The sequence below is a fragment of the Gobius niger genome, assembly GCF_951799975.1.
Source record: "Gobius niger genome assembly, chromosome: 9".
In the NCBI taxonomy this organism is placed as follows: domain Eukaryota; kingdom Metazoa; phylum Chordata; class Actinopteri; order Gobiiformes; family Gobiidae; genus Gobius; species Gobius niger.
In genome coordinates, this window is record NC_136860.1 from 29,883,357 (window position 1) to 29,909,702 (window position 26,346).

The following is a 26,346-nucleotide window of genomic DNA, read 5'->3' on the forward strand; positions in this document are numbered from 1 at the left end:
CCTCCCCCTTAAGCACATAGAGTTGCCTTGTGTATGAAATGCGCGGTATTAATAAAGTTGTCTTGCCTTGAAATATTTTTAAATATTTGGCTATACTTTTTGAGTAACAGTCCCAAATCACCAGACCCAGCACTGTACAACGTATGTTTTCCCTCATATTTTTTGTGAAAATATCCAAATTTTGCTTCAAATGGTTCAAATCAATTACATAAATACTGTAATAACCTCTTGAGGGTTTGCACATTTTAAATCTCCCAAGAAGAATATTTAAAAAAATATATACCAAGTACCATTGTCTCTGTTTCTTTGTGTTTTAAATAAAGTATTTCAAACTTCAGCGCACATTACCCAGTCATGACGTCACAGCAGAAGTCGCTAGGCAGGAAGTGATCAGTAAGTCACGCATACAAGTGCTCCATTGCAAAGAGGGCTGGCGAGAATAAACACCAAATTATTTCGCTTTTAGCGCACAAACGTTTAACATTATTAGGAATATATTGTTTATTCTCGCTTGTCTCCTTTACGATGAAGAATTTGTATCGTTGGAGCGAAAAAAAATAAAAAATAATAATAATATTTGTATCGTTGGCATGACAACGCGGTGCCGTCGTCCGGGCAACCCCCGCATATATCCCCATGGGCAACCCCCGTTCTCTCGGTCCGAACCGCATCCCAGAAGGCCCCGCGGCAGCAGCAGCAGCGCAGCGGAACAACAGCGCCGCCACCAAGCTCAGAGGCCAAGGTGGATGCGGTAAGCCTAATGTTGCTTTTTTATTGTTGCTCTCGACTAAAATTCACCTTTAAGGCGCTTTGAGGCGAGAAATGTCTACTTGTAAGGTAAACTCGCTGTTTGTTGTGTAATGTGTAATGTTTTGGTCCCCCTTGAAAATGAGATGCTGCATCTCAAGGGGTTTTCCATTAATAAATTCAAACAAATTAGGATTTTTTTCTCAGTACAAAAGTGCAACATAAAACATATAACATAAAACACTTAAAAAAGAATCATTTGTCAATGATGATCGATTTCTACAAATACTTCTGTCATAAGCATATGGAAGAAAAAGGGGGGTCTGGAGGTCCTCCCCCATAGGCACATTGAGTTGCCTTGTGTATGAAATGTGCGGTATAAATAAAGTTGTCTTGCCTTGGCCATGAAATGTTTTTAAATATTTGGCTATACTTTTTGAGCAACAGTCCCAAATCACCAGACCCAGCACTGTACAATGCATGTTTTCCCTCATATTCTTTGTGAAAATATCCAAATTTTGCTTCAAATGGTTCAAATCAATTACATAAATACTGTAATAACCTCTTGAGGGTTTGCACATTTTAAATCTCCCAAGAAGAATATTTAAAAAAAAATATACCAAGTACCATTGTCTCTGTTTCTTTGTGTTTTAAATAAAGTATTTCAAACTTCAGCGCACATTACCCAGTCATGACGTCACAGCAGAAGTCGCTAGGCAGGAAGTGATCAGTAAGTCACGCATACAAGTGCTCCATTGCAAAGAGGGCTGGCGAGAATAAACACCAAATTATTTCGCTTTTAGCGCACAAACGTTTAACATTATTAGGAATATATTGTTTATTCTCGCTTGTCTCCTTTACGATGAAGAATTTGTATCGTTGGAGCGAAAAAAAATAAAAAATAATAATAATATTTGTATCGTTGGCATGACAACGCGGTGCCGTCGTCCGGGCAACCCCCGCATATATCCCCATGGGCAACCCCCGTTCTCTCGGTCCGAACCGTCACAAACGTTTAACATTATTAGGAATATATTGTTTATTCTCGCTTGCCTCCTTTACGATGAAGAATTTGTATCGTTAAAAATAAATAAAAAATAAATAAAACATATTTGTATCGTTGGCATGACAACGCGGTGCCTTCCATATCCCAGAAGGCTTTGCGGCAGCAGCGCCGCCATAGATACAGACGGCATCTCTGGAATCGCCCATATATGGTCATGTTGGAAAACTGTTAAGGGGGAAAACAATTTGGAGAAAAATCTAAACTTTCTCTAATTATTCAAAAACTACTTTAACAAATGCTGAATTATGAATATAGTTTCTACTAAAGAAAGAAACAACGACATGGGGAGGAGCAAAGTGGTTCAACAGCCCATAAATACTTAAAAAAAAAGGAGAATGCTAACTTGATGCTACATGTTAGCATCGGGCTAATGCTAACCGTTAGCTAGCGCAAGCTACAACTGCCGTTTTTTCACTTCGACTGAACAATGTGCTGTGAGAAAATATTCATATGGGCCCGATTTACAATTGACTTTATTTATGTGTGATAAATGAGTTCATATTCCTCCAGGAAATGGCTAAAAAGAGTGAAAATTGTGTTTCTCTAAAGATTCTATTTTCCCCCTCAGCGAAGCCACGCCCCCTTCTATGACGAGATGCCGTCTGTATCTATTAAGCTCAGCGGCCAAGGTGGATGCGGTAAGCCCAATGTTCACCCTCAAGGCGATTTGAGGCGAGAAATGTCTACCTGTAAGGTAAACCCGCTGGTCAGTTTACCGGCTGAATCCTTGCAAAAATCCGATCTAGCGTCCCTGAGGAATTCAGCGGCCCGCGCCCTGAATTTTTGTCACATTTGTGACAAAAATTAAGAGGTTTTTGTCACAAAGAGGTTAAAGACACATTCTATTAATGTGTCTTTAACCTCTTACCACCTTAAGAAGCGCATTCTTTGCAGTTCAGCTTTACCCAAATCTAAAAGCCTCTGGACTTGAGCCTACAGCCCATAGGCCAGAGTAATGCCCCATTGAAAAGCTGAGACCTACAAAACTGGCTTTTTTATTTGTGTTTTCGTCCCCCTTTGTGTTGAGGTTTCACCCTTTTTTTCTGCACTTTCATCACCTTGTTGTGATTGACTTTTTTTGCGTTTTCATGCTTATTTTTGTTGCTATTTTGATGTTTTTTTCAAGAAAGTTTTAGATTTGGGTAAAGCCAAACTGGAGAAAATGTGCTCTGTTCAGGTGTAGGTTAAAAGGTTACAGTTACCTGAGGCGTCGTGCTGAAAGTACTTGGTTCATTACTACAATTAATTAACTGCGGAATTCTTCCGCAGTCAATCATTGGTTTTCATGTTCTTTATTATTATTCCTCTTCCATCTTTTTCCCGATGTTCTAGAGCTTTCAGCACCTTCATGCTTTGTGCAATTTATGCAAGTTATGCATCAAAATGTTCCGCATGTTGAGGAGAAGGGCGCTATTACTTTTGGGACTTCTGCAATTTACGTTTTTTCCGCAATCGGCCAAAATGTCGGAGATTTTTCCCATTGACTTATAATGGGGCTGCCGCAAATCCATGCTTTTCTGCACTTTTTTCTGCATTTTCTGCAATTTCTGCACTTTGTGCATGTTCAGCTTCTGCAACTTGTGGGTTTTGAGAAAAAAATGGCCTTCTGCAGTTTTCCAGTTTTTTTCTACGAGAGTTTGAAATTTTTGCATTGGTGTGTATGTGGGAATCCAGCCAATGGGGAGACGCCAGGCCTTTCAGCCATTTGTGCAGCTTCTGCCAATCAAGCACTGAGGCCATTTCAACAGTTTGACCAGTTTATGGAATATAAAAGTGTATGCAATATTAACAATTTATGCAAATTAACCACTTTATGCATTTTAAACCGTTTATGCAACTTAAGAGTTTATGCAATTTACACAATTTATGCAAATTAACCCATTCATGCATTTTACCACTTTATGCAAAACCGATTATGCAAATTAACCAATTTATGGAATTTTAACAGTTTATGCATTTTAAAGCACTATAATGCAATTTAATAGGGATTTTCGACCGGAAGTGTCTGGACAACGGAAGTGCCGAGACAAAGCAAAAAGAGGCAAAAGTGGGCATTTTATGCATTTTACCAGTTTATGCAAATTAAATTATGCAAATTAAGCAATTTATGCAATTTGAACAGTTTATGCAATTTCTGCATTCGCTTCCCGCAATTCCGCAGTCAATCGCAATGGCGCAGCCATTGCATTTCTAGTTATTTATATATTTAAAATAGAAACTGCCGTAGGCAGGAAGCTGCTCCATCAACAACGTGCCCCTTGAACCTAGAAGCATTTATTGGTCTGTATCACAAAACACTTTTTGATTTGTGTCTAATGTTAATGTTATTGCAGGGGCCACTTGCTGCTGCCGGGCGGACGGTGTGAGGAAAGTGTCTGGATGCAGAATTGAGGATCTTCTCATTGTGAAGAGTTGGGTGTTCAGCAACGGACAGGTTTGTCATATACTGATGTGTTTAATGTAGGAAACATAAATGCAGCTCTACATTACACTCTGCTCTTTTACAGGGACATGATATTTGTTCTCATACTTCTTTTGTTCTCTTCTCTCTGTAGCAGAATGTTGTCTCCTGCTTTGTGGATGCACCAGCAGCGCTCTGACCTGTGGTTGTAACCACCAGATTCCACTGGACGTCTGTCCACTCCACTGCTCCGCACGCTTACGCAGATTACAATCACATTGTTGTGACTGAAAGTAGCATCTTATCATATGATCATCCAGAATTGAAATACACTTGGCACAGGCTGGTTCCTATTTCACATTTCATTTTCATTCACCTCTTTTATAATTGACTATAAAGTGAATTATTACAATTTACTTGAATAAAAAAGGTGTGAAAGGGATGTGAGCCACAAAGTAATTTGCTTCTTTTATTGTGCCTTGGCCCTGCCATGCATTAGGCTTTTTTTTGTGGCGATAGTCAGCAGTGGTGTACAGGGGTTTGTACAGGCTGCAGTGGAGTCCGAGACCAGCTCCTCATACGTATATCTGAGACTTCCGACAGGACGCCGTCTGAATCTACAGATGCTTCTGAAGACAAATAACAAGAGCAGAACTGACATATTTATGCCTATTCCTCTGCAATAACTGTATTATCTTCTATGAATCAATAAAATGTATTTTTGATCAAATGGTGCGGTTTCATTATACCTTGAAATGTGACTGAATATTGTTCAGTTAATTATTTTATGAACAATGTTTGAGTAATATCTTTGTTTACAATCATTACAAAGGGTTTTGTTCCATTAACATCAGTGTGAACAATAGTTTTCTCTGAGTTCGCTCTGAATTTGATATTACATTTACATTACTTCATGAAACAAATTGCATCACCTTTGTTTTCTTTTTTAATTCTTCCTTGGTGTGCCCATGTGAATATTGCAGTGTTAATATTGCACTAACTTAATTTTGATGGTGATATTGTCGGTTTCCTGCCATGGCTTAAGCTTCCACAGGCTGAGCACCAGCATCAGCGGGAGGACAAAGCCCAGAACCAAACTACACATTTAGTGCAAAGCACATTTGCAATAATAAGGCTATCGTAAGGTGTGTGCTTCTATTAGAAATAGCTTAACTTGATTGTTTGAAGTCTCTCAAAAATATAGTAGAAAATACAAAATTAACATGTTCATTTAGTATGTTTTTATATATACACTGCTCACAAAAACTTAGGGCACACTCAAAAAACACAATGTAACTCCAAGTCAGTCAGATTTCTGGGATATCAGACTGTCCAGTTAGGAAGCCACGCTTATTGTGAATCAATTTCACTTGGTGTTGTGGAAATTAAACAGACAACAGGTGAAAATGAAAGGCAATTAGCAAGATCACTCCAAAAGAGGAATGGTTTTGCAGGTGGTGACCACAGACCATTTCCCTGTCTTCATCCTTTGGACCGTATTTTTGGAACACTTTTGCATTTGTCCAGTGTTCTCACCACTAGAGGTATCATGAGGAGCATCTACAACCCACAGAAGTCGCTCAGGGAGTGATGCTCATCCAAAATGGCACGTCCATTCGGGCTGTGGCAAGAAGGTTTGCAGTGTCTCCCAGTGCAGTGTCCAGAGCATGGAGGAGATACCAGGAGACAGGCCAGTACACCAGGAGACCTGGGGGGGGCAGACCGAGGTCAACAACCCAGCAGCAGGACCGCTATCTGCTCATTTGTGCACGGAGAAACAGGAGAAGCACTGCCCGAGCCCTACAAAATGACCTCCAGAGGGCCACAAATGTGCATGTTGGTCCTCAAACGGTCAGAAACCGACTCCATGAGGGTGGTATGAGGGCGTTGGGCCGGTGCTTACTGCCCAACACCGTGCAGCCCGATTGGCATTTACCCGAGAACACAGCGATTGGCAGATTGGCCAATGGTGCCCTGTGCTCTTCACGGATGAGAGCAGGTTCACCCTGAGCACATGTGACAGACGTGACAGAGTCTGGAGACGCCTGGAGAACGTTCTGCTGCTGCAACATCATCCAGCATGACCGGTTTGGTGGTGGGTCAGTGATGGTCTGGGGAGGCATTTCATTGGAGGGTCGCACAGCCCTCCATGTGCGAGCCAGAGGTTCCCTGACTGGCATTGGGTACCGGGATGAGATCCTCAGACCTATTGTAAGACCATATGCTGGTCCTGTGGGCCCTGGGTTCCTTCTGATGCCTGATAATGCCAGGCCACATGTGGCAAGAGTGTGTCAGCAGTTCCTGCATGATGAAGGTATTGATGTTCTGGACTGGCCTGCCGGTTCCCCAGACTTAAATCCAATAGAGCACATCTGGGACATCATGTCTCGGTCCATCCATCAACGCCACGTCGCACCACAGACTGTCCAGGAGCTGACTGATGCTCCAATCCAGGTCTGGGAGGAGATCCCTCAGGAGGACATCCGTGGTCTCATCAGGAGCATGCCCAGGCGTTGTAGGGAGTGCATTCAGGCACGTGGAGGCCACACACACTACTGAGGATGATACAGACTCGTTTGGAGGAATTTCTACAGAATTTGGATCAACCAGTGACCTGATTTGTCACTTTGATTTTGACTATAATTTTGGATCCAGACCTCCAGGGGCTGAGAATTCATTTCCATTTATCATTCTTATGTTATTTTGTTCTCAACACATTGCCCTACACTATGAATAAAGATTTTCATCCGAAAAATCGAATTGATTGACATCTAGGATGTGTTTTTTGAGTGTGCCCTAAGTTTTTGTGAGCAGTGTATATTGTATATATCTATACTACACTTGCATATGCATATACCGCAATGTATATATGTTTTTCTCCTCCTGCCGTTCTCCCGAGGAGTTTAACGCACGCAGGTTAAAGTGACAGCTCAGCTGGTTGAAAGCCCCGAGTACACGAGCACTGTTCCAATACGTTTAACTGTTATGCGTTTCTCCCGTTCTCCCCAAGTCCATACTTCTTGTGTGCTCAGCAAGTACATACTTGCCGACGACACGAGAACGTACTTGTGTTCTTGAGTATTGAGAAACCCTGTATTCTGGACAGGTGACGCGGAAGGCTCTGAGTATTCTGGCTAATGATGCTCCTCCTCTTCATGGTGAATTCCGCTACTTGCCATCTGGTTCGAGGATTAGGGCTCCATTGGTGGGGAAAAACAGATACAAATATTCCTTCATACCTGTAGCCATCTCCACTCTAAACCCTGAGTATAAAGGGAGTATACAGGCACCAAATTCAGTATGAGGGAAAAAAGTTGTTGTATTCTCTTGTTCTGTTGTTGAACAAAAATTGCCAAGGACTCTGTTTTTGTAAGGTTTTGCGCTTCGGCATCTTGTTGAACTGGTGAATGAATGCATCTTTGTTTTTCTTGTCTGTTTTTATGGATCTATTTTTATGTATCGTGTGCTGCGAAACTAATTGCCCCATCGGGGACATGAAATAAAGTGAAATAAAGTGAAGAAGTACTTGAACATCATCATTAATGACCAGGCTATTCGATTAATGTATTAGTGATGGCACTGGCATATTACAAGATGGCAATGCAAAGGATTTATCAGGCTCACATTGTGGAAGAGTGATTCAGGGAGTATGAGCATCTTTGGGATGTGCTTCTATGAAGAACTTGATTCTTCCCTGCAGAAGATTTCTGAAACAATCCCATAGCTTTAATCAGAGCTAAGGGGTCTTTATTTTTATAGAATAGAATAGAATAGAATAGAATAGAATAGAATAGAATAGAATAGAATAGAATAGAATAGAATAGAATAGAATAGAATAGAATATCTTTATTGTCTACCTACACACGAATGGTAGAAACTTGCCTTTAGCTTGCTCACACACAGCAAATATAATAAAATACATTAAAATACAATATAAAAAAATCACTGCAGACACAGCATTTTTTCTGGTAACTATTTGGTCAGGCAGTGCATGTCCTTCTCTGTCCAAAAATGCACATGTCAAGAACCTTTTTTTCTTGTAAGAACAACGGATAGCTAGCTGTTACATTCAAACTGCCTAATATATAACAGCTGATGATACTTAAACATGGAAAGAAACCACATGGAACATCGACATTTGGGTTTTCTCCAGTTTATTAAAAAGATTCAGTCCACAGTAGTTCGAAGTTTGGCACCAACAATACAAAACAAGTTTAAAAAATAAAGTGTACACCCCAAAAAGCATTAAACAAATGCTGGATAAACGGGATAAATAAACAAAGAATAGAAAAACACTCATGATTTTAATTTCCAAAACTATGAAAAAATACGAAATTACGGCATTTGGTCAAAGTTGGTCTTGTTGATTTTATATTTAACCAGTAGATGGCAAACGAACATACTGAAATGGAGTGGCATGATAATACTAATATCATTTAACACTAATTCAAAAGTATCAGTGCTTATTTTCCATAGAAAAGACTTTAACATTTACAGATACAACCTTTGGTAATAATCTGGACGGTACTTTTTATTCTAGACTCTTAAATGTGATGACAGCAACAGTTTTTAATATCCTAAAAACAAAAAAACACACACACACAAAAACATGGGGACAAAATGATGCAAAACTTCATAAATTTACATAGTGGTGTGCTTTGAAGGAATGCAGTCTGGAGGAAGCAGCGAGATTTGTGCTTGAATAATTTCGTGTTTTCTTTTGGCCAAGACATTCGGCCAAAAATACTTTAGAAAAGGCACTGTTTAGAAAAGGCACTGTTTGGTGACAAGGCACGGAAATGTGTGAACGGGGAAAACCTTTACAAGGCAAAAGTCAGCTCCTATTTGAATAAAAGCACCATGAGTTTTCCTCTGTGAAGTGGTTTGGAGTTTTGGACAGTGTCAGGCCTTGGTAATCTTCATTCATCTTTGTCACTTCTTTGATGGACTCTGTGCGTCTGCAAGAAGCTCCGGCCTCAAACATTCAATCGGACAGTGAATGTTCTGCAGAAACAAAAACAGGTTAGAGATAATAACATCATTTACTTCAAAATCACGCATGGAGAATATTGGACAACATTTCAGTGGGCTAGATCACATATTGCTCATTTTACTTTTCGATACCATTATCATCAAAGAACATAGTGGATGTTTAGCACTTTTTATTAACTCATTGACTGCCAATGACGTCTATAGATGTCAATTGGGTTTTTCAATGGGAATGGCTGCAGCAAAGCCTTGAGCATGTTTGGTGTTAAAATCTTTGTTGTAGTTCTTTTATTGAGTCACTAGGCGGCAGCATGGCTCTTTGGATGCAATCACAGTCACTGTTTTGCTTGATTACAAAAAGCTCGTTTTCTCAGCTTTTTGGTCAGAAAACAGCATTTTGGGTGATTTCACCTATTTTCTACGGACGATTACTAAAGAATGGAAAGAGGTACAAACAAACTTTTTTTAGATGAAAGAAGAGAGTCTAATCTTTCTTTTGGTGGGTTTTGTGTTGACATAGACCTAGACCTAAATTTTCTGTGTGTCTTGAAAAAACAGTCAAAATCCCGAAAAACCTCGCGCAGTGGGGAGCTCTCTGATTTGAAAATGGTTGGCAGTCAATGAGTTCATTATTGAGGCCAGAATGACACTGTAAAGCCAATTTCATAAAACACTATAAATAATATTGTCTTTCTACAAATATATCATAGACACTCACCAGTTTTTTAAGAGCGTTTTCTCTGTATCGGTCAAAGACGTCTGTGTGAACGGGCTGAAGTAGATCTGCCTCAATATCTGTGTTCACTCCTGGTCTCCTGCAGTTCTCACAGCGCCAGCCCTGAAATCAATCAGCACGAAAACAGTGAAAAACAAACCAACAAAGCATTGAAATACCATTCACAAAATGCAAGAGCAAGGCCGTGGGAACCCAGGGTGCTGAAGGTGCCGGTGGATAGTTTGCGAACTGCAGGCAATATCAATAAGTAGGTAATATGCACAGAAAAATGTTTTTGGGGTGAATTTTGTCCCTCAGAACTGTCAAACTAAACTATCTTCCCACGGCTCTGTGCAAAAGGTATCTGAAATAAAAAGCCACATTATATCACATGAGCGGATCTCACCTGTTGTCCTCCGTAGCACGTGCATGTGCAGATCGCACCAAGATACTCCTTCTGCCACTGGTTTCCAATTTGGTACATCTTTCCATCGTCGTAGCATGTTGACTCATCTGGAAAACCATAAATAATACATAATCAATTACTATAAATAACTAATGCTGCACACAATTAGCAAACTTAAACTAAAATACTAATAAGGTTATTAAATAATCCAAGGTAATTCAAGGGAGTAAAATCTTAAAAGGACCTGATACTTTGCTATACTCATGCTAAAGGGTGAGAGATTGAGCTTTATTTAACCAATGAAGTCCCATTGAGATTCAGAATCTATTTGTCAGGTTCTGGCCCTAGAGTTAACCCTGTCACACATGTTTAGTGGTGTATTATAGGTACAAAAAACCAGAGCATCCAAATGAAACCTTCGCAGGCAAAAGGAGAACATCTAAAATCCACATCTTCTTGCTGTGCTATATGCTTCTTGACCACACAACACAATACTATATTAAGGAGCTTTGGTTTGCTGTTTCACCGTATAATTTCATGTCTAGAGTGAGTAAAGTAGCAGTAGTAGTTGTAGTAGTAGTAGTAGTAGCAGTACATACGCGGTTCACATTTGAATTCTCCTTTGCCGTTGCCCAGACAGGTGCAGCTCATCATGTGCCCGTTCTCGCCGCGACGGTCCCACTTCTCGCCGATGCGGTAGTTATTCCCGTTGTCATGACACCACTCTGAGGAAGTGAGAGAAACAGAAAGACAGAATAGAAGAGATCGGACAAGGAGCAAGACAAGACACGAGGTAAACGGACAAAGAAGCCAAAAGAAAACACAACGGAGATAAAAGAATGAACACGGGAAAGAGAAATTGGTCATTGGCGATGTACAAAGTAGAACATACATTTGTAAGACTCATACAAACAATGGAACAATACAACAATTGCATCGATAACACATTCATAATTGACAGAAAATAGACGACCTTTGTTAAGTAATTAGTAAAATGTTAGTTTAAAAATGTTCAACTTTCTGGTTGCTATTAAGCATATATTAACATGGGCACACTGGTAGGAAATTTTAACATGTCTTTAAGTGAATTTATGTACTAATTAATCGTCAACATTATTGCCAAGACTGCCCATGCTAATCCATGTTTAACACTTATTATAAGGCATTAGAATATCCAGGAATTTATCGAATGAATTTGTCTTTAAAAGGAAAATGTCTTCATAAAATAGTCAAAATAGGGAAAGTCATCCAAAAACAAAATAATGGTTGAAAATTCTTATATATGAATGCAGCCATTGCAATTGTGTCTTGTAATTTAAGTCAAAACAAAAGTCTCAACACAAATTTCACATCTATAAATTCCTCAATATTAAAACCCCATAGAATTATTGTGTAATCCTATGAAAGCAGTTGCTGTAGTTGCTGTAGGTGAATAAAGCCGCACTCACTGGAGGAGTCACACCGGAAGTGCCCGCTACCCAGACCCAGGCAGCGGCACCACAGTTTGAAGCCGGTCTCGGACATGCGCTCCCACTCGGAGCCCACCTCGTGATACGTGTGAGTGAACGTGTCGAAGCAGACGTCCTGAGGGGCAGGGGTGAGCGGGATGTCTCCGGGAACTGGGGGAAGAAGACAAAATGTGTTTAAACAGGGAGTTTTCCATGTGGTTTAAGTGTTGGATGTTGGACTAGCTAAATAAAACTTTTGACTAAGTTGAGAGTTTTTTTTTTTTAATAAATAAAGGTGGTACCCTTACAAGTTGAAAACCCTCCCACTGGACCAAGTCTGCTGCCACGGCTTAAAGGTACTATACAGAGTTTAAATTGTGTATTTTCCTCCACCTACATGTTCCAACAATGTCCTAAGGTGTAGAATGAGCCCAGACCTGTTCACCACAAGTGTCTCTAAAATCCTGCACTGTCACTCAAAAAGTTGTTACTTCGGGTCCGAATTACCGTCATGCATGAGCTTAATATAGAGGGTGCAGTTACATGTAAGACCTGAGGTGGCAGTAGTGAGTATAAATTGGCATCTTGCATCTAGCCCCTTTAAGAACCTTTGTCTACTTTGGGCACTATACTCAAACCTAAAGCCTTGACCAATCATCTGCCCTTTTAGTTTTTCCAAAGCTTTTACTCTGTAATGAGTGCTTATATAATTTATACACACGACATACATTTGTCGAGGAGAGCGTGTGAGAAAAGGGTTTGTCATTGTAAAACCTAATATCTACATTCCAAAGCTACTTGATAAATTTACTCCCAAAGATATGTGTTTTAAAACCTTACAAACGTATTGATGCAGATGGTTGTCCTTAAAAGATTTAATTTGTATTATAACATTTTCACATGTACCTGTGTTGCCAACAGTCACAACCTCCTCCAGAACCTTCTCTTTCGCACCGCCCTTCATGGCCTCGATTAAAACATTATAGGACGCTCCTGAAGTCAGACCGATCAGCGTGGCACTGTTTGAGGTGCCAGGGAGACGCATCTGAAAAGAAAACATTCATTAGCCAGATGATACGCTTTTGAGAATACCCTTGAGATTTGGACACTGGAAAATGCTTATTAATCTTCACTATGGCATGTATTGATTTACCTGGAAGCCCCTCTCCTCCAGGTGGGTCAGGGGGTTGCAGGAAACCTCGTACTCGGACGTTTGGGGGATGGGCTGCCAGGAGATGGTGGTGATGGTCTGCGCCTCTTGAGGAATCTCTGTCTCGTTGTCGGGGAATCCATACGCAAGACCAGGCAGTGGACCATCGCTCACCTACGGAACAAATGACACAATATTCATTAATGTCCTACAAAGTTTTATGGCTGATCTTGTATTAATTGATATTAAAATGTGAGCATATTACAAACTGTAGCTTACCTTAACCAGGGGCACTCTGTTGCCGTCGGGGCCTGCCAATGGGATGTAGACGAGTGGTTCTCTGAAAGTTGGCCTCTGTCCCTCTTTGGGCCCATTGTAAAGTCCATTTAATCCATTGTTAGGTCCGAGACTCTGGTACTCGGTGTAAATGTGCTGCCCCTGCTGGCCCGGCTGGCTCTGTCCACCGGTGCCGGACAAATGTATGTGGTTGACGTCAAAACGGCTACAAAAAAATAGACACAAAACATTTACTTCAAATGTTAACAACTTATATTACTCTATTTAATTGGACGTCCTTACATTCTGTCATCGAATGTTTCCGGGACGTCCAGGATATCGCTGGTGGGTCGGTGGGGAACAGGGAGTCGGGGCAATTCAGGAACCAGGATCTGATCTGGAGCTGGCTCTGCTTGGACAATCACATGATCAATTTGACAGTTTTCCCTCACATTTCCATAGACATTGTACACTCTTTGGTTTATTTGAGCCGATTCAAAAGACACAAAGACACTGTGATGCTTTGGGAGCTGTATGGAAATGATGAACTAGATGATTTACTTACGGGTTTTGGCTTTGCCCGCAAGCGGTGAGCTTCTCAAAGCATTCTGCAGAGCCACAATCTTGATGATGTAAGATGTACCAGGCTTCAGTCCTATGGGAAAACATGACAAACGCAGATTAATAAAATGTACAGTGGATTTTTCTATGATCCCTGGACAACAGTAAGTCTCTTTGAAAGTCTGATATTTGGAGATGGAGCAAGAGAGGACAGATTGAGAATGTTTGGGCATGTACAGATCAGTTAGTTCAATCTGGACACTTATACGCACCATTGATAGTGGCGTAGCTCTGTCCCTCATGTGGTCGGGGAGTAAGCTCTCGGGGCAGTCCTCCCACCTCCTCATAGGTGACGTAGTACCCGGTGACCCCCGGACTTCGCGACAGCTCCCAGGTGAAGGAAATGCTCGTGGGGTTGAGCGACGTGAAGCGGATGTCAGTGGGTGGGATTACTACGGGTTTCGCTGGAGAAGGGAAATACATCATTAGCATTAACAATCCGAGTAAAAGCAAGCCACTATTAACAGAACTTATTTTTTTTGTCAAGTTGTCGTGGCATTTTTTAAGCGTTTCTAAATCTTTTTTTTTTTTTTTGGCTTTATTGTTTCATTTTCATCATCACATTTTTAGTCGCTCTTTTGTGGCTTTCTTGTTGTCATTTCATCGCTCTGTAGTCGTGTTTTTGTCGCACTTTTACCACTTTTTTTTTGTCACTTTGTCGTTGGATTTTCATCCTCGTTTTCGTCTCCATTTTGAGGCTTTTTTCAAGAAGCTTTTAGATTTGGGTTAAGCTGAACTGGAGGTAATATACTTGGTTCAGGTGGGGGTTAAGAGATTAAATATGTATCTGTCACAAGAGCAACTAGAGACTAACATTTCGATACCAAACATGCTCCTGACGCTCAGCTAGACGCAGACAATGCAATATTGCCAAGTATTGTCTTTCAATATGAAATAGCATTTGATAAACACAATGGCAATATATAAACATAAAGGTAAGGTATCAGTGATGGGGTATTGATGCTATAGCTACTGCTTTTGGGGATTGAACACTTAGTTGGAGAGTCTGAGGGCTGTACATTATTACCTGTGGTGGCTGTGAGTGTGAGAGGAGCGCTGCGTCCGTTCCCCTTCAGCGTGTAGATGTTGATCTTGTAAGTCGTGCCTGGCTCAAGTCCTACAATGTACACAGAAACACAGAGTTTCCACAGCAGTCCAATGAGCAGGGGGGTGATTTAGAACGATGCACGCTCCTTTCATGGTTAACAAAATGACAATATGACGAGGCATGTGCCGACCTGTGATGCTGTACGATCTCGAGTCTGCGCCGATGGTCCTCTGGATGGGTGTAAATGTGGAGGAGGGGGAAGTGGGCGTGGCTTCGACCAGGAACCCTGAGATGGTCTCGGTTTTGGAACGCCAGGTCAGAGTGATGGCAGAGTCGTTGACATCTGAGATACGCACACGACGGGGCGGGCTGATGCCTGGATATACAAGGGAGGAGGGGAACATAGTGAGATGGTGTAATTCTATGAGTATAAATTGAGTTAAGTAAGGTGTGTACAGTAATAAAGTTATTTTCTATCTTGACAAAAGAATGACAGACTCACTCTCCACGGTCGTGACCTCTCCTTGCACTGCTCGGCTGGTCAGAGAGTCTTTCAGGGCGTAAACGTGGACTTCATATGTAGTTGCAATCTATATCGGAACAAAAAAAAGGGATAGCCTGGTAATGATGCAATTTGGGCAAAATTTGACAATAACTAATAGGGCTTAGACAAAATATCGTTTTGCAATATATCACATTACTTCCTTGTTGTATGTGTGTCGCCTTGGAAACTATGTATTGCAATATTTTTGATACTCTTATATAAACACGTTTATTTTACCATTTTTTTAGTCAAATCCAGATTTGTTGCTGATTGGTTTCAACAAAAGAGGCAGACTTTTAAAATGCAGACTGATTTATATTTCATTTATAAATTCAGGAAACTCAACTTTTTTTAAATTATATTCCTTGGGGGTCAAAATATAGCAGTTTGTTGTAATACTGTAAAAGAAATGGGATATTTATTGGATCGTGACAAAACTGTATCATCCCAGCCCTGAAAATTAACATACTGTGCGAATCAACACGTAGTTTAGTTCATGAGTAATAACACAACTACAATCTCAATCAAATAGCAAATTTGTTTATAAACACCAGCAATAGCAATTAAAATTGTAATAAATATTGCTTATTAATGATTAATCATTTAATTTTTTCTTTTTGACAATCGATTTTTCTGCTGAGAATGGGACAGTGGACAGTGTTCATCCCCTTATAAAACATTGTCCTTCCAAGTGCCATCAGGCCTAGAGTAATCAGGACAACAGCAGGTTTAAAATGGTCTAAAATCGACCTAAATTGGACTTAATTATGTCTAAACTGCGTGTAAATCATGACAATACAAGCCAGAACACTACAGTTGAATGCATTACTAAAGCAGGTGTTATTTATTCTACTCACCATGAGTCCAGAGACGTGCGCTTGAGTGGTATCGGGGGCTAGATTCAGCTCTTTGGTCGGTCCACTCTTGTTTTTGGGGTTGACCACCACACGGTACCCGGTCAGCCCAGTCAGCCCAGGGAGTCTGTTCCCTTGTCCCGTCCCAGACCAGCTTATGGTGAAGGAGGTGGGGCCGACCTGGGAGAACTGCAGGTTGGTGGGAGGAGAGATGGCTGCGTGGGACAAAACACAATGATTATTAAACTAGACCAGTGAATACAACTAATAAATGCAATTTAATGGATGAAAGCTATACAAAAAAACATAGCAAGGATTGGGATCTGACTAAGAATTTATTTTACTAGGTTGAAATGAGACCTTCTACACATCAACTCACAACATACTGATTTTACATACGTGTGGCCTGTACTCCGATAACAGGGGTGCTCTCCGTGTCGTCATGCAGAGCGATCACTTTGACGGTGTACTCGGTGCCGGGCTGAAGGCCGTAGATGACAGCAGACTCGGCATCTCCTCTCGGGGCGGGGTAAAGCTCTCTCTCCCCTTCCTCTGAACTGGCGTAGAAGACTCTATAGGAGGTAACGACGCCCTCAGGACTGTCCCACGTGATGCGGAGTGAGGTGGAGTCCACATCGGAGAAGCTCAGATCCTTAGGACGATCAATAGCTAAGCAGAAATCACAAATTAATTAAACGATCAGAGTCAGGCGTACAAAACAATACACAGGCCGAGCATAAACACTGAAATAATAAATGTATAACCTCCCAGAGAGCATTCCTTACTTGTCAAAGCATTCACCACCAACGGGGTGCTCTCTCCATCCCGTCCCAGGGCAGACACGCTGACAATATACTCTGAAGAAGGCATCAGTCCGGAGAAGGTGAACTCCGTTTGGTCTGGGAAAGCAGGACAAGAAAATGTAATCAACCAATTCATCAATATATCACACATACCTCACATACGCATCATGAATCCAATATTTTAATGTCATTTAAGGCCTTGATTGTGGCACAATTGCTTTTTAATGCCCCGCGGTAACCCTGTGTTAAATTTTTCTTTCCAATACTATTTTAAGAAATCATGATTAAGAGGTAGGACCAATTGTTAATTAACCTCTTAACTCCCGCCTGAACCGCCTTTTCTCCAGTTCAGCTTTACCCAAATCCTGTAGGCCAGTGTAACACCTCATTTGAAAGCTAAGATCTACAAAACTCATCTAAATGGATCTTTTTCCTCACGTCATCAACATTTTTTTGTCACTTTTTTGTCACATTTTTGTCACATTTTTTGTCATTTTTTGTAAATTTTTTTGTCATTTTTTAATTTATTTTTTGTCACATTTTTGTCATTATTTCGTCACTTTTTTGTCAAAGTTTTCTCACTTTTTTGTCACATTTTCATCATTGTTTTCGTCTCTGGTGAAAATGTGCTCGGTTCAGGTAGGAGTTAAGGGGTTAATGATGATTGTAAAGGCGCTTTCGTTCCATTTTGTGCACAGTTCTGATGGCTTATATATACAGTGGGGAAAAAAAGTATTTGGTCAGTTTCACATAGAGAAAGATCCCCCAACGTTTTTGTCAAGATCTCCCACTCCATGAGAATCTAGGAGGGTGCCAGAGCTTTATCCAGGCCCATGTTTAGTTTATTGTAGCAGCAACAATAATTAATAGCTGACCACTGACTCCTACAGCCAATGCTTGGGCTAAACACTTTAGAAAATGTTTAGCCTAAGCATTTCTGATAGAGATCTTACCTGGAGCGACCACTTCAGTGAAAGACGGGCCTTGTCCATTCCGTGGTTTGCCTGTGACTCTGTATCCTTTAATGGGACCCTGGGCGGGAGTCCACCTGACTGTGACGCTGTGGTCATTCACCTCTTTCACCTGCATGTCGGTGGGAGAATCAACTCCTGCAAGACAAAACAAAACTCAAGTCAGTCGTCAGCCAAAGAAGTCTTTATGTACCTTAACACAAAGTCTTTGAAAGAACCAGACGGAAGCATGGCAAAACATATTCAGAAATGCATCCAAGTCAAGGCTACTGGGGCGTACCTGTCTTGTGCGTGACATAGATGGGGGTGCTGGACGCCGGGCTGTCTCCGCGTCCGGTCACAGCGTACACAGTGACGGTGTAGTCAGTGCCAGGGTTCAAGTTACTGATGGTGGCAGTGGACTGGGATCCGGGGACAGTGAACTCCCTCGGATTACTGTGGCCTCCTGAAAATACATTTCACATATTATGGTTATGCTATAAATTATACTGCAAGTCTGAAAACTGCCTAAGATTTGATGGAATTACAGGAAAAATCCACAGACTTTTAACACAGCAACAAAATGCTGTATGCCAAATGCTATTACGGAAACCATAGCACTTTGCACTCTCAAATATGATTCCTTTTATGTAAATTGTATGTGTGATTTAAAAGAAGCTTTACACCAGAAGCCCATTCTGTTCAGTGGTACTTGCAGAACGCATCTTTGACCTCTTTTAAACCAAGATTATTGACAGTCATTAAAACATCAGTGTTAGACATTGAAACTAGTTGTCTTAGAGCATCCTTACCAGTCTCTCCATGTGTGATCCTGTAATAGCGAACAGTGACTGGAGGGGCGTCCCAGCGCACAGTGATGCTCGTGGGCGTCGAATCCAAAACTGTCAGGTCTGTGGGGGCATCAGAAACTGCAAACACAGAAATTAAGATATAAATGGTGTGATTGTGGTCAGTAATGGACGATGTTTCCCAGCACGGGGCCAGGGGATTACTATAGGGTCACTTTTTGATTTAGAAACCACAGATTTAGAAGCACGTACTTGTCTTTTGTTTTCCACCGAGGGGTGCGCTCGCCTTGGTCCCGCTCACGGCCGTGATGTTGACGATATACTCTGTGTCCGGGGCCAGTCCGGTGATGGTGAAGTGGTTTCGGGATGGGGGCAGTTTCTCCTCTTTGGTCCTGCCTCCGCTGGACATTTGGTGTCGGATCCTGTAGCCTGTGATCTTGCTCTGAGGAGGCAGCCAGTGGACGGTGAAGGAAGTGGTGTAGATCTCAGAGAAACGCAGGCCCACGGGTGTATCCAAAGCTGAGGAGAGATGTGTGAGATGTAAAATGTTAGTAAAACAGTCAAGCTTCTCAAAAAGGTGGATAATTCTTTGCTTTCAAACTTTGGAACAAAGACAAAGGTATCTTGGATTACAAACTTTGATCTGAATAAAGAAAAAAAGGGTCGATTTTAATCATAGTTTTGAAATTTGATCACGATTAATCATAGTCCATATTAATGCTATTAAGCCTATACTAAGCCTAAATAAAACGCTGTATTTTAAACTACAACTTTTTCATGAATCTATATGATCTATATTGTTAATGCGATGATTGGGGGGTCTTTCATCTCCCCCGGTGTCTCTGACCAGAAAACCACACTTGCACCTTTCCCTGCTCCGACCCGGAGGCGCAAGACACACTAATAGAATCACGAAGAAGAAGCTAACAGGCTAACGGGGAAGCTAACTGCGGGCTAGCACCACTTTAGCAGTATTAACAAGTCAAGTTTGAGTGAAAAAAATTATCTCCATTGTGTAATTGGGTTGTGGCACAATGTACAATATCCCTCTCTCCCTTTGTCTTTTCTGTCAGCATAATATTTGCACTCACGGACAATTAATAGTACAAAAAACGCAACATGCTACGACACCAGCAGTGACGCTTCTGGCCTCTAGGGGCATGAGTTACATAGCTCTGCTTTAACTTTGAGAGCCCTAAGAAAATGTCAATGCTCTTCTATTTTTGAGTTTCATCCAAATAGTGGCAAGTCTATACCAAGAATAGACTGTCAAGATTAAAAGTATCCAACAAACTCATGGGTATTATTTAATGACTTACCCGTTTTCATGGTGCCAACGACAGGGGAGCTCTCTCTCTGCTCATAGACACACACCACGCTGACCAGATACTCTGTGTTTGGAATCAGATCTGTGGAAATAAATCAAAATAACGCATCACACCAAATTGGCATACAGTATGTACATGTTGTGTATGACTAAAACTTACGCCTGAGCACAACACTATTCTCATTGCCCCCGACGCTGGTCTCGGTGTTGTCGTCTTCATCATCGATGGGGTGATACCTGAAGACAGATCATCACATTAGGGTCAAACAGCCACATGTTTCTTAATTCATTCTTCCATAACAGATTCCTATTTTGGAATTACGGGGAAAATGGCTAATTTTTATTACCTGATCAAGTAGCTGTTGATGTCAGCCCTGTTTGGGACGTGAGGCGCCACCCACGAGACCGCCAAAGTATTGGGTCCAGATTGGCCAAAGGTCAGATCAGTCGGGGCAGGTACGGCTAAAGAAAAAAAAAAATCTTTGTTAAAAGGGCACAGAAATGCACTGCAGGTTTGTCCACTAAACAGTATGAGAGTTTACTTAAAGAGATATTTCAGGACTTTTGACATAGGGCCTCATTTCCTAGTTATCCAGTGTTGTTGTTTTCTGGAGATTTTTTTTTTTTTTTGATACAATCAGTCCTTATATTTGAAGAGTTTAGTGGTGCTAGGCTAGTGCTAGGCTAGCGCATGTCTATGGTAACTAGTAGCCTGCATTAAAAACAGTCTGACCCAAGCACAGTGCACATGAGGCAAATCACTTATGACACCAGACTACCAATATAATTGCCTGTGCTGATAGAATAATTTTCGAAATATAACCATTTTGCATTTAAAAGAACTTATATTTGAGCAGCATCAGCTTCCTGGTTGTAAGCTACGCAGCGGCGGGGTGATCTGCTAGGTTCCCGGATCTACAGTAGTTTGTTTACCTGCGGATGGCATTACCACATGGGGAATTCACAAAGGAGCTTTCTACAAATCAGATATGGCAACGTTTGGAGGACTACCCGATGATTTTGAGGAGGTTTATACTGCAGGCTACTAGTTACCATAGATATGCGCTAGCCTAGCACTACCCTTGCGCCACCAAACTCTTCAAATATAAGGACAGCATGGATTAAAAAATAAATACATCTGGATAACTAGGAAATCAGGCCCTATGTCAAAAATCCTGAAATATCCCTTCAACCATCACCTGAACCGAGCACATTTTCTCCAATTCGACAATACCCAAATCTAAAGGCTTCTCGAAAAAAGCAAACAAAATTGCAACAAAAACAAGTGGAACACGACGATTAAAGCGCAACAAAAGAGCAACAAAAAAGTGACAAAAATGGGTCGAAAATGCAATACAAAGAGCCCCCAAAAAGCAACAAAAGAGTGACTAAAAAAAGATGACAACACGGCAACAACGCAAGGAAAAAGATCCGTTTAGATCAGTTTTGTAGGTCTTGGCTTTCAAATGAGGCGATAGACTGGCCTATAGGCTGTAACCTTTTAGATTTGGGTAAAGCTATACTGGATAAAATGCACTTGGTTATGGTGGTGGGTAAGAGGTTAAAACAGGTCAACACAGAATTGAGCTTACGATAAGATAGATAAACCTTTATTACGACGCCTATTTCAAAAGGAGGTTTCATCTTCTGTATTTGTCAGATAAGATTTATGTTTAACAAGCTCTTAAAAAGCCGGTGAACAAGCAGAGCAAGCACCAGGGGAGAAAATGAGCCTCTCTTCGATAAAACGCTTCAATTCAAACCAGATGTTGTCCACGTGGATACGCACGTAACTCAATTGTTACACTGACAACGCAGCATGACGCACAATTACAAAAACAAACTTAACGGGCGCCTTTTAAGAGCTCAAAGTTAATGGGGACCAGGTTTGATTATACAACACACACGGACAACGTTCACACACATGAGGATTGTTAATAAAGAAAGCAAATACAGAGATAACACTTAGGTATGATCTCAGTGGTAAGTCGAAGGGTCAAGATAGAGCCACATGTTTCCTGAAATTTTGAAAGTTTACACTAATTGAATATGTATTATATGTTTGATGTGTGAGTTTCTGCAAATAAAATGGTGGAGTTTGAGGATATTATAGCACCAGTTCTGAGCCTGAGCTTTACAAGTGTTGGCCCGACTAGAACTGACCAAGACTTGCCTGGGTAGAGGTCCTGGGATATTAGTAGAGACAGTCATTTTGTAAACTGTATTTCATCGTAGGATCTGGTAACATAAAGTGCGTGGCTAATTCTGATTTTTAACTGGACAATCACGATAAAAAACAATATTTAATTTGAACAAGGTGCCGCAGCTTGTACCATCCAAGACCATATTTCTTTGACTTCAATCATTGGAAATTGAAACGGCACAACAAAAAAAGTAATATGTGATTGCAATATTAAACTTCATCGTCACTATGACTGGGGTGTGACAATATATTGATTTTGCGATATATCCCGATATTTTGCTGGACGATACGATACCTTTTAATTCCAATATCAATACTTTTGGTGACGTCATGCATATTAATGAGGCAGCAGTGCTCTAATGCTTTCACAGTCAATAAAGGCCCACAATGTCAGTCAGAATAGCAGAGGGCAGCGATACAGTTTTAAGCACTTGGATCAAACACTGTCACAGTAATATATTATGTAAATTAAGTGACATCACCGACAAATCAATGACTCATTTTCCAAGTCAGGGATCATTTATTCACTTATTTAGTTCAGAAAACGGGGTTCAAAGCACATGAAAATAACATGTGAAAGGTGAATGAATTGTGATGTATCATAGGTTATCTTTGTGCAATATATCGATTATTGCAGTGTATCGTTATCGTGAGCCATGTAGCTTATCGTATCGAATCGTGAGGCCCCCAGAAGTTCCCACCTCTAACTATGACTGTTAACATCTGTAAACTATTTCTTTGCACTGCCAAATTGTTATTTATATGTATCTATACTGGTTGCTTCCTCTTTTTGTAAGTGTTTTATTCATCGTCCATAGTAAGGTATCTCTTTATTCTATTATAATGCTTGTTTGCACCCTTACCATGTTCTGCTCTGATTACACATTTCCTGACATACTTGCACATACGTAGTAGTATTGCATTCAAAACCCCAGTGTAAACTTGTGTTACTCACACGTCTGCTGCGTCAGCGTCGTGGGCTCGCTCTCTCCATGCTCCGTCACCGTGATCACGCTGATGTCGTAGTCAATGCCGGGCTCCAGTCCGTAGACCCTGTAAAACCCGGTAGTGGGCTGGACCATGTCTTCAAAGATGGGCACGCTTTCTCCCGCTGCCACCACTGTGATCCTATAACCAGTGACAGCCGTGGTGTTGAGCGGAGACCAGCGCAGGCTGATGCTCGTGTCGCCAACGTCGTCAAAGGACAGATCGGTCAGCTGTGGGACTTCTGGTTATAGGGGTACGAAGTGACACACAACACACACAGGAAAGGCGGAGAAAGAGAAGAAGCAGAGCAGGGGTTAGGATTACTGCTACAAACTTCCAATAGCATTTGATAAAGCGTGTCAAACTATTGGAAGATCTAATGTTTTCCCCAATACACGCAAACAATGTGTCAGTCAATGTGTCACTGCCATTGATGACTATGATTGTTTATAGCAAGGGCAGCATTAGCAGAGCATTCGATAGTAGTTCTCAACTGTTTTTCACGCTTGATGAATAGATTTGCTTTTACAAAGTGTAGGATTTATTTTTAAAGCAGTACTAACTAAGTCATGCCCCTAGAGGCACAACCGCAGGTGTCGTAGAGAGTTGCAATTTTGTTAACGTATTAATTGTCCATGAGAGTAAATACAACGCTGACAGAAAAGGAGAAGGAAGAGAGGGATATTGTACATCCAATTACACAATGGAAATACTTTTTTTCACTCAAACTTGGCTGTAAATACTGTTTAAGTGGCGCTAGCCCGCAGTTAGCTTTGCCCGCTAGCCTGTAGCTTCAAGTTGCAATTGTGGTTTTCTGGCCAGAGACAGAGTGCTCTTGGGATTAGGGCAAAATCTAAATAACAAAAAGACTACAAACCCAGACACAGGGAAGTCATTAAAAGGCCGTTATTTATATGGCCAACATACAAGTCATCAGCGCATCGATACAAATGGTTATTGATTGACAGCTATAAATGAATATCTTTTAATTACTTCCTTATATGGCTCATATTTGTTTGAAGTTCCTGGGTTTGTTGTCTTTTCTTTCTAAAACATGGGGTTTGTTTGCCAAAAAGGGTAGCTGTTAGTGTTACTACATCCATAACCCATGTAAAAGATTAATATTTCCAGCTCCTCTTCGCAAGGAGACATAACTGGGTTCATTTTTAGTTTAACGTTAATTGAAGAGGCGACCTCCACTTTTTGAATCTTGGACCACCAGCTGAGAACTACTAATGTGTTTCTTTCTCATAGCTTCTTTTGTTGTGTATAATAGGACAACAAAGCAAGTTGTTACTAAAATACAGACTTACTAAACAGTTAATATGCTGTAAGAACAATTGTTATGATGTTATTAAAATTGAGTAAATTACTTACCATGCCAAACTGCTAAAAAACTATAAATTGTCCCCATAAAGGAATGAGATATTTACCTCTTCCTTATACTTAAACTCTGTCCTCAGACTCACCGGGTGTGATGGTGGTGTAGACGGGGGTGCTCTCCATGTCGTCTTTCACAGTGACCACGCTGATGTTGTACTCGATGCCTGGACTGAGGTTATCCAGAGTGCACGAGGTCTGCCCCGCCTTCACAAACTCCTGCACACTGTTGCCCTGCTGGCCGTTAGTGGGAGTGCACATCACTTTGTAGCCGGTGATGTCTACGAGCAGAAGGAAAACGAAAGGTTAGACACGTTTATTATAATTTTCCAATCTGTTTGGGTATCACTAGGTAGAAATAGGTTTCCCTTAGTATAGCCCTAAGGAGAAATTGAGAAGAAGCACATATTGAGTTTTTTCAATGGCACTTATTTGTTTTTTCAAATGAATTCTTCAAATGTAAATGTTATGGTTCATACTGGGAAATATATTCAGTGCAGTTTGTTGAGCTGAATTGCAATTTTAACAGTTGCAAATATGAAAAAAAAAAAAAATCCAGGCAGTACAACATCCTTTGCTAACAACAAAATATCCTGTTTCCTCAGTCTTATATACTAGCTGAGACCCGGCCTTCGGCCGGGCCTCGCTAGTCTCCACATTTGATATTCTGAGATTATGAGTGATTACAAAGAAATGTCCAACCCGTCACACAGTGCAGCTGTAGACCAGTGGTTCCCAACCCATGCCAAAAACTATGGCCACTACAAATGAGTAAAATAATGAATGCAAAAAAAAATGTCAAACAAACTGCAATTGGAGTGTTTGATGCACCCGTGCTCCTTTCTTATAAACTACAACGACAATATTTTCGCTAAACTCAGGGAATAGAATTCAAGAGACAGTGGAATAATTATGGATAAATATTAGGGGTTCAGCTCTAACGCTTTGGTTCAAAGTGCAGGACCCGTGGTTTGGTGCATCACGGTAGTTTACAATCCAAAAAATAATGAGTAGGTTTAGAAATGAAATAGCCTAATGATCGTTGTTAGACAGTATTTATAACCTTACAATAAAATTGGCAATGCTTTCCAAGCTGCTGTAGAATAAAATGTACCTCTGGGCTCACAACACGTGAAAGCAAAATAGAAAACAAATGGTACAGCAGCAAAGTAAAAAAAAAGATAAAAAGAAAAAAAACTACGCAGTGCAGGCCATGCGCTCGTTAAGTTGTAGTGTCATTTTCGCTTTTACTCACACGGAGGATAAATCAGTCGGAGCAGCGCGTTTGATTAGAGGCTCGTGTTTGAGCAGGTTTTGGGCACACACACACACACACACACACACACACATACGCACACACACGCACACATGGCCCTGTTTGGATGCGCACGCGCACACATACATACACACACACACGCACACACACATCGCCCTGTTTGTACGCGCGCACACGCACGGCAGTCAGATCTCGTGCACTCGCGTTTTTGTGACGGCGGGTTGTCCTCGGACAGCAGCACCGCGGTCCATAAGGACCCGTGGCCAATGCCCGCGAGCGGTGGGACTCGTCAGGTGGGGGCCGCGGATGTAATAACACCAACCACGCACACACTCAGTACTGTCGC

The 26,346-nt window shown here is 41.1% G+C and overlaps 1 protein-coding gene across 1 annotated transcript in view; it reads right to left on the minus strand.

Moving 5' to 3' along the window:
- Positions 1 to 8,497: 8,497 nt before the first annotated feature.
- LOC306968193 (fibronectin-like) overlaps positions 8,498 to 26,346 on the minus strand; it is a 66,247-nt gene continuing 48,398 nt past the window's right edge. Inside the window, exons 45-70 of the mRNA XM_079563516.1 lie at positions 24,814 to 25,005; positions 23,313 to 23,585; positions 20,502 to 20,616; positions 20,315 to 20,391; positions 20,147 to 20,236; positions 19,080 to 19,346; positions 18,831 to 18,947; positions 18,320 to 18,484; positions 18,022 to 18,177; positions 17,051 to 17,164; positions 16,665 to 16,934; positions 16,269 to 16,480; positions 15,370 to 15,457; positions 15,058 to 15,243; positions 14,847 to 14,936; positions 14,032 to 14,223; positions 13,764 to 13,853; positions 13,502 to 13,607; positions 13,202 to 13,424; positions 12,926 to 13,096; positions 12,679 to 12,817; positions 11,773 to 11,943; positions 10,924 to 11,049; positions 10,325 to 10,431; positions 9,922 to 10,041; positions 8,498 to 9,218 (exon numbers count right to left, since the gene is read on the minus strand). Of these exons, the coding sequence (XP_079419642.1) occupies positions 9,147 to 9,218; positions 9,922 to 10,041; positions 10,325 to 10,431; positions 10,924 to 11,049; positions 11,773 to 11,943; positions 12,679 to 12,817; positions 12,926 to 13,096; positions 13,202 to 13,424; positions 13,502 to 13,607; positions 13,764 to 13,853; positions 14,032 to 14,223; positions 14,847 to 14,936; positions 15,058 to 15,243; positions 15,370 to 15,457; positions 16,269 to 16,480; positions 16,665 to 16,934; positions 17,051 to 17,164; positions 18,022 to 18,177; positions 18,320 to 18,484; positions 18,831 to 18,947; positions 19,080 to 19,346; positions 20,147 to 20,236; positions 20,315 to 20,391; positions 20,502 to 20,616; positions 23,313 to 23,585; positions 24,814 to 25,005 (3,929 nt within the window). The 3' untranslated portion in view covers positions 8,498 to 9,146. The remainder of the gene's footprint in view (positions 9,219 to 9,921; positions 10,042 to 10,324; positions 10,432 to 10,923; positions 11,050 to 11,772; positions 11,944 to 12,678; positions 12,818 to 12,925; positions 13,097 to 13,201; positions 13,425 to 13,501; positions 13,608 to 13,763; positions 13,854 to 14,031; positions 14,224 to 14,846; positions 14,937 to 15,057; positions 15,244 to 15,369; positions 15,458 to 16,268; positions 16,481 to 16,664; positions 16,935 to 17,050; positions 17,165 to 18,021; positions 18,178 to 18,319; positions 18,485 to 18,830; positions 18,948 to 19,079; positions 19,347 to 20,146; positions 20,237 to 20,314; positions 20,392 to 20,501; positions 20,617 to 23,312; positions 23,586 to 24,813; positions 25,006 to 26,346) is intronic.